At 35.8% G+C, this 13,204-nt stretch overlaps 1 protein-coding gene across 1 annotated transcript in view; it reads left to right on the top strand.

The window, feature by feature from the left end:
- The window catches only part of NUBPL (NUBP iron-sulfur cluster assembly factor, mitochondrial), an 83,303-nt gene that overhangs the window by 17,837 nt on the left and 52,262 nt on the right, over positions 1-13,204 (top strand). Inside the window, exon 4 of the mRNA XM_050335780.1 lies at positions 940-1,030. Coding sequence (XP_050191737.1) covers positions 940-1,030 — 91 coding nt within the window. The remainder of the gene's footprint in view (positions 1-939; positions 1,031-13,204) is intronic.

The raw sequence follows: 13,204 nt of genomic DNA, 5'->3' as shown, positions 1-13,204 counted from the left end.
TCCTATTGCTGCCTTAACCTTTTAAACAAGCCCTTAAACATACTTGTTTGCAATTTTGCAAAATGTTGAATATAGTTAGCTTTTTATATGAGAGAAACTTGACATTCAGCACTTTAAAGGGCTTGCTCTTTACTACTTAATTTGCAGAACTTGGTAATTCGTAGTGTGTCTTGCCATCTGTAGGAAAAATAGTTTTAATTTTCACAAAATATGTATGCATATCTATAAAAAAGAATATAGAAAAGACTCTTGTAAGTCTAGACTACATAGTTGAAAAAATTTTTATTTCAAGTTTATTGCCTAATGTACCATATGTAACTGAATAAACCCATTTTTAGCATACTTTTCTGTAAATGTATTTGATTAAAATATTATGCCTGCTTAATTAACTTCAGAGACTTGCATTTCAGTAACTTCAAAATGTCTGCAGAAGTTTAGTCTGGCCACTTAAATGGAAGAAAAAAATGGTTTTTATGTTTTTTGCATTCCTTGTAGTCACTGGTATAATTCAAATTGCATTAATTTGAATATATTTACAAACCTAATTTGTTGGGGTTTTTTTACAATAAAATTTGATACCTTTTTTAAAAAGTTAAAATATTGTTTCTATATAAATGTATGTAGAGTAGAGAGAACGTTGTTCATAATGTTTGTTAATATAAAGTCTGTGGTCTACATTTTGTAAATAAGAAAATGTGTAAGTGAGGATTCTGTGTATTGAGAATCTAGATTTTTAAAGGATGTCTTACCCAACTTGTAGACATTGTTATGTTTCGTTCTTCAACTGCAATTTAGAGAGAAAGGAATCAATGATAACTGATGTCTAAAATCAAAATCCTATTTTTATTTCTATGGGTAGTTTTGAATTTTGCTCAGCTAATAAGTCAGAAAGGAAGACAGACATTTTTACAATTGCTTTCTTTTTTGTTCCTTACACAGACAAAAGAAGTTGGTTTACTTGATGCAGACATATATGGACCTTCAATTCCAAAAATGATGAATTTAAAAGGAAACCCAGAATTAACACCAAGTAAGTGGAAGTGATTTTTCTTGCTGTCTTCTTTGTACAGGGATGAGCATGGTCCACTCATCCTCTCATTGGTGCTTCCTTGGTGTGGCACAGAAGGGATGCAAACAGAAGATGAAGACTGAGTTATTTATTTATTTATGTATAATAATAAATAAATTTCAGAGCTAGTTTGTACAATTTAGGAGCATAATCAGGGTCTTATTTTTTGTTAATCCACAGACTTTGGCAGTTTCATGGGTTATTACTACAGGCACTGGAAAGGGTATCTGGGAAAGGAAGGTTATTTAGTAGTTTTAAACTTGCTATACAATATCCTGCAATAGATGACCTTCAATTAAAGAACAAAACTCAATAACCTAGGAAAAAAGGAAACATTAAAAGAAATGACAAGAAGGATCATTACAGTAGCTTGTATAAAATGTCATTAAAATGATTCTGTTTTGTCTCTCTTCAGCCAAATGTGCTAGGCCACATGAGTAATTTGTATTTGAAGTTGTGTGTGTAGGAATGCAGTACAGAAGGTAAAGACATAGACAAAACTTCTACTTTTCCTTCTGCTACAAAGAATTCTGGGAAAATATAAATTGAGGTTGGAGAGCCTTGAGAGAAATATGGAAGACCCAAAGTAGAAAGGTTGCATCAAGTCTGTTTACCTCTCAGAAATTTGACCTTCACTCAGGCCAACCAAGGATGAAACTGAAGAACAGCTTTATCTTGATACCACATTTATATAACGTTTGAGTGTAAGGCTGTGGGCTTTTTTGGGGTGGTAGGGACACTATGATGATACAGTTTGTTTAATACTTTGTCTTCCTTGTCTTGTGATAAAGTGCATGCAATTAGAAAAATTAAAAACATGTAACCTCAGACAAAAACAGTCCCACACTGTAACACCTGGTCTACACAGTAAAATATACTGGGATCCTATGAAGAAAGTACACGTTGACCGTACTTTTTGTCAGGGAGGGATCAAGGTTGTCACCATTTCAAATAGGACATAAAAGGGCTTTGGTGAAGTAATCAGCTGCAAATACCCATGAATGTTTGTGGGCAGTAATTGCCAGGTAAAAGGGATGTTAAATATTCCTTCTGCTTCCTTTCGTGCCATGATCTGTCTTTATTGTAGAATCATAGAAGGGCTTGGTTTTGGAAGGAACCTTTGAAGATCATCTAGTCCACCCCCCCTGCAATGAACAGGGACATCTTCAACTGGATCAGGTTGCTCAGAACCCCATCCAACCTGATCCAGTAATATATTTCGATGTACTGATGTACTGCATGTGCTTATACAGACAGCTGTCACATTGAATACTTTCTACATTTAGGTGCCTGACTTACAAATACAGGTTTTATTTAGATAAATTTCTAAGAGATGGGGAAATTACTTAGTTTTATTTGTTGGATTTTTGTTTTATCTTTTGAAGTCAAAGGCTAATTTTGCTGTGTGAAAAATAAATGACTGAACCATTACATGTATCAACATTATAGTCTGACTTCCTAATACATATTGAAGTATTCTTGCATTCACTTGTACTTTGGACTCTGTTGAGGATATATGTCACACAGGCTGTGTTTTCCCATAGTGGATTTTTTTACTATTTGAAGTGCATTGTGCAGTATGAACACAAAAGGGCCTGTTTTGTTGTGTTCATATATCTCCTCTTTTCATTTTTATGTGACATTGACTTTTGTTCCTCCATTTTTTTCTCTCACTGTCTGAAATATTGATTAGATAACATAGAACTTCTTAGTCATTTTGCTATGTATTTTATCAATCCATACAAAATTTAAATTTTCTTATGGTCATACAGATGAACTCGCTAGGAATGCAAGAACTTAAGCATTTATTCAGATATTGGGTAACTCAATTTTGCATCAATGACTGTAGATATTTTGGTAAACAGCTGAAAATTCACACTATAAGCTTTTGTCTCAACATGTTTCAAGCATTGTTAAAAATGCAGAATTCAGTGTAATAGAAAAAAATTGGAGGATTTCCCTGAACTGAAACTGCTGCTGTTGACTTTAAAGCACTAACATTTTGATCACTAAAATATATTCTTTCTAGTTCTATGTGGAATGTACAAGTAAATATCAGGATTTAAAGAACATATCTTTTTTTTTTACCTGACAGAAAAATGAATTTGTATCTTTCAAAAGCTTGACACATTACACAAGTCTGCTGAGAGAGACATGTAGTAATTTGGTATGAATGATAATAGGATAGAATTTGTATTTCAGGGGTTTTGTTCACTTCTCTGAGCACTTTTAACTCTTGAGTTGATGAAACTGTAGTTACAGCAGTGAAAGTGCTGTCCAAGATGGTTTAATTGTGAAAATTGGAATGTGAATGGTGTAGGAAACTTTTAATTGTGAACTTCAAGGATGCCTTTAATGAGTGACAGGTACAATGAGCTCGCAAAGAGATGATCCATCGTAGGGGTGTGTATATATATGTATAAATAATGTGTATATATAGGTGTGTTTATATATGTATGTATAGGTACAAATACGTGTCTGACCCTTGTATTTTGGTATAAAGAGGTTTAGTGTTATCTTCTGTTTTCTTATTGTGTTTTCAAGAGTAAAACAAGCTCTGAACAAATACTGCATAGCAATTGAGAAAACCCAGGCATTTCTGTGTTACTTATACACATGAATTATATGTACATAACAATAAGTCAATTAAACACATTTTTAATAGCATAGCAATGGAAAAATATGTTTAATGTCTAATGTTGTCTTTACTGTGAGGCCTGGATTTGAAAATGAATCTGTAGAGTAGTCCTGGGAAATTCTGAGCACTCCTGCAATCTTTGATTTCTATTTCTTTTCTCATATGAGCAGTTGAAAAGGGATTAGGGATGCCTGGTACAATACAAAATAAGTCTATGCAGTAACTATTACTGCTGAATAGAAATTATTATGGTTATGCTATTTTTATTTAAGTATTCAAAATGAATTAGGAGTTCTTGGTGAGGAGAGTCTGTACAAATGGAAGATACTCCATTAATTTAATTTTGCTAGCTGTAGTACATTGGAAGCTCTGCTAACATTTAATAGGCTGTCATTCAAAATACTTTAGCTAAATGGTCAGGGAAATATTGGTTAATAAGTTCACAACTGAATTTAATTAGCTAATGGAGGATTATCTAACCATAGAATAAATATTAATCTCAGCTATGATATATACACAGGGCAATGCTAATAACACAAGTAACTATAGCATTAATTCTATTCTTTCCCAATTAATTTACTGAAAAGCTGTTTTCTGGCTTAGTGAACTGCATAGTTTATTTTTTTTCTTTTAACTCTGCCGTTTAAACTAGTTGGCAGAGAGTAAAAAGTATTATATTGCCAGAAAAATATTGCCATTTTGCCAGATAAATAAGTTTCTTCAGTTAGCTTAAATGATTATGAAGGTTTTGGTGGGCAAATCTTTGACAGTTGACTGCTCTCTTAATATTTCAAAGCTTTGTTGCCATTTTATGATAGCTTCAATGTCTCTTCTATTTCTTAATAAAATGGTATATTCATAAGATCAGTAGTGGGTATCTGTTTTCAAAATTTGGAATGAACAGTAATTTCTGAGAGAAAGCTACCAGTGTTTGTAGTTGGCCCCACTGAGTCTACAGAATATTGCAGCAGCTACAGAAATGGACACTTGCATTTTTTCACTGGGATACGTTTACATGTCTGCTACTCTGTAGACTGTGATAGCAGACTCTTGTAAGAGAAAGTGAAAATTTAAAATAGTTGTGACTGTTTAAAGATATGGAATATAAAGAGATTGTGGTGCATCTGTTTGAGGGTTATAAACAGAAAATTTGGATTGGAATAGTTAAATAGAGAAAATGTATGTAGGTAGCATATTTATTGTGGTAAGCGTAAAGAAGTTTCGTGATGTTGCATAGGGGTTTAAATTTAAAGATACCGCTTGAGATCTCCAAGTTGTCTTTATCATGGTCTACCAATGGAACTGCATCATGATTGATTCTTACAAAAAAGTCTATTTGGTACTGACACTAGCTCATGATTTGTGAGCAAGTGATTTTTAGATTGTATATAGTCTAATGGTATCCTTTATTGATTCTATTTTCAGTGAAGTCTGAACTGAAAACCTGTGTTTTTCTTTTGGTACTGTCTTATCCCAGTTTATCTGGATGGCTGAAGTAGAGTACTCCCATGTGTCTTACATGGGATAAAATAATAATTCAGAATGTTTTAATTAGTTGTTGTTTATATTTTAGAGGCTTTTCCATATGTGATGAAGTAGTTGAAAGTGAGAAGACAACTTAAATGTTAAATATTTTATTCTGGACTGTGACTATTGCCTTCAAAACTGTAACAATAACCTCATTTGGTTTAATACAGCTATTGATGAGTTCACTTGTGGCAAAAATTGATGATATTTACTTTGAAGGGAAAGGAGATGGAGGATACCCAATTCTACAAGGAATTAGTTATAGGCATACAGTTGTTAGCTGCTGTTTAAAAAAAAAACCTCTAGGGGATTAATTTATTAAAATTTTATTCTTCATTATACATAAATTATTATACAATTACTAAAAAAAAAGAGCAAAAAAGTGTAAGATGAGAATGTAGTTTAGTAATTAAAGCCTCCTATTGAGAGCACTCTTTTTGGATAAAGGGCAAATCAAATTTTACCAAATACTATTCCAATATAAATTACTGAAACACTGTAACATGAAAAAATACATTTGAAGTACTTGAAAGTGGAGTTGTATTACTCCTCATGTTGTTAATCCTGCAGTGCAGTAATTCTAGGTGATTTGATATGGGTTATTAGCAGATATTCATTATATTATAAAGTTCACTCGTTAAGATACAAATGGTTATTTCGTTCAACTTAGACAAAAATTGAATTAAATTGCAAAAATGGTTTTATTGTAGGAACATGATGGATACACTTTTCATTTTACATAAATAAACAAAAGAAATCAATCATACTTTGGTACACTGAACACATTTACCTTTTTGCTTATTTCAGAGGAATAAATGTTTCCATTGCTCTTCTCTGCTAGAAGTAAAATTGAAAGACTGTAACGAAATCTGAATTTTCTCAATATTTTTACCTTACAGTTTCACTTTCATGCTTTTTTTCCTCTATAGGTTTCTTGCAGTATTCTCCCTCTTTCCTTCTATGCAGTACAATGGACTGGCTTTTCAGAATAGAGAAATGAAGCACAGTATATCAAAAATAGGAAAAAAAAGTGGTTTAATCCTTTCCCTATAGAGACTAGAGGCTAAAAGTGACAGTAAGAGTTTAAAAGTCAACATCTCTTTTCTTTGCTTTAGTTGGTAGGCCTAATCTTGTAAAGGACATAGAACTTCACCTTACAAGTGATGAAATTAGAATAAAATCACAGAAGGATGTAGGAGGAGATTCATGTGAAATGCAGAAGGAAATATTTAATATGCACAGGAACATATTCTTTTTAAGTGGAGAATCAACAATTTTACTGTAGTTTTAATCCATGTTATCAGTGTCCAGTGCCATGGTTTAACCCCAGCTGGCAACCAAGGCCCATACAACCACTCCCTCACTCTCATAAGAAAACTAAAAACTGCACACACAAGCAGAGCAAACCCAGGAATTCATTCACCATGTCCATGGGCAGGCAGGTGTTCAGCCGTCCCCAGGAAAACAGGGCTTCATCCTGGGTAATGATTACTTGGGAAGACGAAATGCCATCACTCTGAACATCCCCCCTTCCTTCTTCTTCCCCCAGCTTTATATGCTAAGCATGATGCCATGGAGTGTAGAGTAGTCCTTTGGTTAGTTGTAGTTGTATGTCCCGGCTGTGTCCCCTCCCAGTTCCTTGTGTACCCCCAGCCTGCTTGCTGTTGGGGTGGAGTGAGAAGCAGAAAAGACCTGGACTCTGTGTAAGCATTGCTCAGCAGTATCTAAAACATTCCTCTGTTATCAACACTGTTTTCATCACAAATCGAAAACACAGCCCCATAACAGCTATTATGAAGAAAATTAACTCTATTTCACCCAAAATCAGCACAATTCCACATAATCCTGTGAACAGTTTTTTCTCCCATGTCTTTTCACCTAAATTTCTTTTGGTTTTGGGTCTTGATTACAATGTTGAACCTAGAAAGGCTGAATTGACTCAAATATATTGAGTTTCATAGTTTTGTTTTGAAAGCAATGAAAGTCCCTAGTTAACTGGATTTTTTTTTTTTTTTTTAAGTTGGGTCTTGGATTGAAGCTAATGTGTAGTGAATGTCTGCCCCTTGGGTTCCTGCTGCTTCCAGTTCTGCACTACTGTTGTCTGTCACCCTGTCATGTGACTGACCTGGGCACATGACCCCTGTCACACCAACAAGTCAGTGCTTCAGATGACATGAGCTTTCCCAGAGGTTTTGTGTGTCAGGAGAGATGCCTTGAACTGAATGTTGGGTTAGTCTGTTTCATTCCTTGTGGGTATAACGAACTAAAAGAACCCGCCCAAATTAGTCTGAGAAAGCTTTTGATCCACTATAAATAATTTTTTTGGCTCCATGGGGATCTCAGAGCATTTAAAAATATGAGTTATTTTAGCAATTGTAAGAAAGACATTTGATGGAAGGTAGTGGCGTGATACTTAAAGCTAGTCCTGTGTTACTATTTTAAACCTTACAAGTCAGTGCTGCTTTAAAATGTAACAAAAATGTGACTAAATTGCTGTGCTCTTTACTTGTGCCAGACTTGCTTTTGAAGTAGTCTTCCAGCAAGCAATTAGTTTTTTTGCTTTTAGGTAGGACTGATGAAGTCATATCTGCAAAACTGTTCTGTTAATGAAAAAGCTTTTACAGAGCTTTGTTTCCTCTGCAGTCTTTCAGGAGAAAAAAAAGTTGAAAACCTGCTCAGGTAATGGGACTGGTATACTCTGTAAATATGAGAACCAAATCTTTTGGGAAAAGCTGCATTTCAGTATGTGTATGTTTATTGAAATTGAACAGTGAGCATCTGTTTAAAATCTCATTACTAGTTTGCTTTGGTTAAGTATTTGTGATGTGTTCATGGTTAGATAACACTGTTAGTCCAGAATGTAATGGGCAATCACAGCCTTCCTTGTGTGGAGCTCTTCAAGCTTAAAATACAAATTGCAGTATTTCTGGGGCAATCCTGCAAATAAACTTATAACAGTGTGAAATCAAGCTTGAAGTCTCAATTAGTCTGTCACTTACCATAGAATATTCTGAACTTCCGGCACAAGCAGTTAAAATGAGGATTTAAAATTTGTGACTTTGACGAACCTTTTGGTGACAGCATCCTTTACTCTCTGACATAGATTGGTGTCTCTGTGTTTTATTGCAGGATACCCTGGGGACCTGTTGCTATTCATTCCCTTTCCCTCTGCTGCATTTCTTTCTTCTTTACCACACTGAGAGTGGAATTCAGTTGTCTTTGCTTAGGAAACTAGTACTGCTAGTGGAGTATGGTGTCTGGGGTCTCTCTGCCCCTTCAGAAGGTATGGCTCTGCCTATGCCCTCTGCCAAATCTGCTAGCCCTGTACAGATCTCAGCTCCCTAAGGCATCCAGAGTGGCAGGAGACATCTGTATTTACACAAGTAAAGCCCACACATTTTGTTACTCTTCTTGTCCAATGTTTCTTCCCTTTCCCCCTTCCTTCCCCTCCTTCTTTCCCACTCCTTCCTTACTTCTTTCCCGTTCCTGATACTGGAAAGCCTATATAGTCTGAAGCCCTTGTATCCTTGGCTGGAACCTCAATCCTTCCATTACAGAATGTTAACCTTGGGAGGTGACTTTCAAAATAAACAGCAAATAAGTTCCTTATACTGGTATGTAGAGACAACCATGTGAGAATTACTATGTTGGATGTATGCTGTGTATGTTGAAGTCCTAAACTAGATTGTGATGGTATCCTGTAGTTGCTGCAGCATGAAATTGTACGCAACTAAAATCCAGATGATGCAAAATTTTTTGAGATCTTATAAGTGACCATGCTGAAAACCTTTTGTCTGTATGTATGGCACATTGAGTTTGTGTCAGATAATCTGGGTTGACGTACCGGAACCCAGGCTGCTCTGCAGTGTCTCTCTGACTGGCGTGTTGGCCATGTGTTTCATTGTGCCAGATGTCTTCTGTGTTTCAGGCAGTGAGTTGTCACCAAGATGTGGGGAGGTGGGAAATAGCAATTTGTCAGGAAAACCCAGCTAATGATGAGCTGTGCAAACAGCAGCAGAACCTGTAGCTTTTGTATAAACTGTGAAGATGTGAAACTTGCTCAAATTCTGATAAACATATGCAGAGGAGTTACAGTATGGGTTTTATTTAAATAAGATACTATAAAAGATGGAGTACTTAAACTTCTGAGCAGTTCAGAAATATGCTTTTAAAACTACTGCTTTAAATGCTGCTAAAATGTTATTCAGAGACTTAGATATTATGAGCAATATGTAGTGTAACTTTCTAAGCCTTTTCTGTTGTATGCTGTTTGTACCTCAGTTTGCTTTTTAAAGTTTAAATTCTTTTAGATGCATTTGGGAGTTTCAAGTGAAAGTATGTAACTTCAGCAACGCACCCAGACTGTTCAGATCTCCGAGTTGTTTATTAGTTGTTCATTGCATGCTTTCCAACACTGGAAATGCTTCAAGTTGAGCTGTGGCTCTGTTAGAGTATCTGGCCTGAGGAACACAACATAGGTCTCCAGATCCATAGAGGATTCTTGAATAATCTTGATTCCATCATCTGTAAATGAGATAATAATTTACCATCTTAGAAGCATGTTGTTGGGTAAAAATATTCATTGTAAGTGCATGGGTAGTATGGAAACAGGGCTTGTATAAAAATTAAGAATCAGGAAACATTCACATTCAGAGCATAGGCTGGAGCTTGCAGTAGCGTCTGTGCTGGCAAAAATTCTGTGTTGGTAGTGTCTTTGGAAACATTTGGAAATGTGCATGCAAAGGTCAGTAGGAAATTTTTAACTGGAAAATAGTGCAAGTGTTCTACTTTTTCACAGATTTAGCTATTGAAGCTAGAAGAACTTAAAAGCAGCAACTTTGCTGCTTAGTGACCAAAATCCAGTTAGCAGAGACTGGTGACTTTGAATGCTAAGATTTACTGAAGACAAAGATTAAATAAAATAATTACTAGAAAGAATTCTAGAAAGTCTCTGATCTTGCATTATAGTGGCAAGTTCCAAAAATAGCTGAGTATAATAGGAAATCTTTAATAGGGAGGAAAATCTGAGCTTCTAGTGTTCTCCTCTCATGTTCCAGATGTTTTTTTGGTCTTTGAAATGGTAAAAAAATCCCAACCTACCCTGTAGTTCAGACACTTGAAAACTCAAAGCAGCTCCTCTGCATTAGTGCTCGCTGAGTCAGTGAGCTCAAAATATCTCTGCTAGGATGTTACATGATCCACTATATTAATATTTAATAGTTATAATCTACCTTTGCTTTTCTTAAACAGTATAGTGCTTCCTAAGGAGGAGTATTCTGGAATAATTATCTTTACTTGCCTTATGATATAAGACTGAATGTAAGCTTTTGCTTGCTCTAATGTATCCATCAACAGACCTCTTCTGAAAACTAAGCCAAGAATTGAAGTGGCTCCTTGTGGCTTAACCCTGATATGCAACCGAGCACTTAGTAGCTGCTGGCTCACTCTGCCTGAGAGTGATGGGGAGAGAATTGGAAGGGTAAAAACTAGAAAACTTGTGGGTTGAGATAAAGACAGTTTAATAGGTAAAGCAAAAGCTACACGTGCACAAGCAAAGCAAAACAAGGAATTAATTCACTACCTTCTATGGGCAGGCCAGTGTTCAGCCATTCCGAGGAAAGCAGGGCTCCATCATGTGTAACTGTTACTTGGAAAGACAAACTCCATAACTCTGGATGTCCCCCTATTTATTTCTTCTTTCCTCAGCTTTATAAGCTGAGCATGATGCCATGTGATATGGAATATCCCTTTAGTCAGTTGGGGTCATATGTTCTGACTGTGTCCCCTCCCCAGTTCCTGCTTGCTGTTGGGGTGGTGTAAGAAACAGAAAAGGTTTTGCAATTGTGCAAGCACTGCTTAGCAATAATGAAAATATCTCTGTGGTATTGTCACTGTTCATCACAAATCCAAAACATATCACCATGCAGAAGAAATTTAACTACTATGAAGAAATTTAATTTTCTGAGCCAAAACTATATACATATAGTTTTGTACATACTTTCTGTTCTGTACTAATCCGTGGCCACCATTGAACAGCTATGTCAGCCTTTTCAGAGAACAGTGGAGTAACTCAGTTACCTTTCTGCAAGGCTTGATGTTTTTTTTGGAGGGGAAAAAAGCTTAGTAAAAAATAATTCCAAAATGCAGAAGATCCATCTTCATTACATCAGTGCCATTCTTTCCCATATGAGTAAGAATCCAGCCTTCAGACCAGTCCTGGAGGTCTTCTAATCAGCAATCTGCTATATAGCTGCTACAGTTTGCACAGCTGCCTCTTCCAGTGCCTTACTTGTATTCTATCAGAAAAGGTATTTATTGATATGTCCTTGGTGCTCTGTTGATCTTACTGATCTGATTTTGTATGTTCAGAGAAAACACATCATCCTTTTATTCAGGGCCGTCAAGCTTACTGGAAAATTGTAAACAAGGCTATTTTATTGATCTCTTGGCATAGGTGGCATAGTATTGCTGTGTGTTGTAATTTTAAGAAATCTGTTTTGTTGTGCGTTGAATTTTTGGAGCTGTAGGGAAGGCTTCTGATAACAGAGAAGCATACTGTCAAAGCAATGGGGATTTTAGGTGTTACTGAGATCTCATTAAGCTAAATCTTCTTTACATGGTATGTTTTAGAAAATCTTCACCAGTCCCAGGGTGAAGGAGAAGGAAGGCCTGTTGCTTTTGATGAGACAAGGGTGATTACCAGAGCCCACTGAAGCACTTGAGATCTGAGATAGACTTAACAACAGAGGCCCCTTTGGTTGCTCTGTAGATCAGTGTTTGTCTACTCACAGCAACTCTCCTGTTTTACCCACCAAATTGAAGGGCAAGGGAGATCTCTGAACGTGTGTGAGATTAGTCTGTGTACGTGGTCTCTCTGCAGAAGAAATGGTCCATGCAGGTAGTGGATGTTGAGATGTTAGCCTCTGGATATTTGGCTGATGTTGTGTAGAGCAGTTGGATTGAACTGAGAAGTGGCTTAGTATTTTGGTGAACTTTCCAGAATAAATGTATTTTTTCCATTAATCTTGCTCTCCAGTTCCTAGTCTTCATGTGCTGAGCATCAAAGATTGGCCTCCCCTTTTTGTTTTCACTTGTTTTGTCTTAAAATTGTCCCTATTTCATGGTAAAAAATGAAGGAGACTGTGAATCTGCAAAAATACATACTCTTGCAGATACTTTTTTCCTCTTACTTTTTTTTAAAACCTTCTCAGATAAATACATAGTTATTTCTCTTGATATTTGTAACTCGTGGTGATGTGTATGTTCTTTATAAGGACACCAAAGCAGTGCCTAGAGATGGCTCTAGGCTGAAGTTCAAATGTCATCAACCTCTTCATAACAAAACTGTCTTACTGCAGGGGGAGAAGTAAGACTGTGGTTCCTAGAAATTTGGTTAGACAGCATAATGCCACCAAAAGAAACCCTGACTAAACACTGAAACACTGCAAGAAGAGCTCTATGCACCGGTACAGTGTATCAGTCCAAGCCAATCTCTTTTCCAATAATAGTTCCATACTCATTTCTGAATGCAACAGTCATGCAAGTGATTTGTTTAGCTTCCTATTTTGTTCTTTTTGATTTGTAAATCAAAACATCCAATTTATTTTCAACCGTATTTCTACAAAATTACATGGCTTGAATGCCCACTTACTTGATTGCTTGAAAGCTTTCATCTGTAGAGTTTAGCAGTTTAATTTGCGTGCTTTTGGTTATTATTTTTTCTGAATTTTGAGTTCAGCTTTGAATGCGCTGCATCGCATTCACATTGTTTTTATTTTATTTAGTCTCTGTATTTTGCTTTGGGTGCATAAAAGGTTTCTGTCAAAATAATGTATTTTTTATTGCTTAAAGTATTATTTCTGTTTTCTTCTGGTTCCTGTCTGTGCATGCTCTTAAAATCATCAGCTAGACCAAATAAAATTCCTTTTGTTCTTTTGTATGTGTGTCTGTGCCATTTTGAGATAAGGTGT

Source organism: Myiozetetes cayanensis, unplaced genomic scaffold (assembly GCF_022539395.1).
Source record: "Myiozetetes cayanensis isolate MyiCay16 unplaced genomic scaffold, myiCay2020 scf6-25, whole genome shotgun sequence".
Classification (NCBI taxonomy): Eukaryota; Metazoa; Chordata; class Aves; order Passeriformes; family Tyrannidae; genus Myiozetetes; species Myiozetetes cayanensis.
This window is presented reverse-complemented; position numbering and strand designations above follow the sequence as displayed.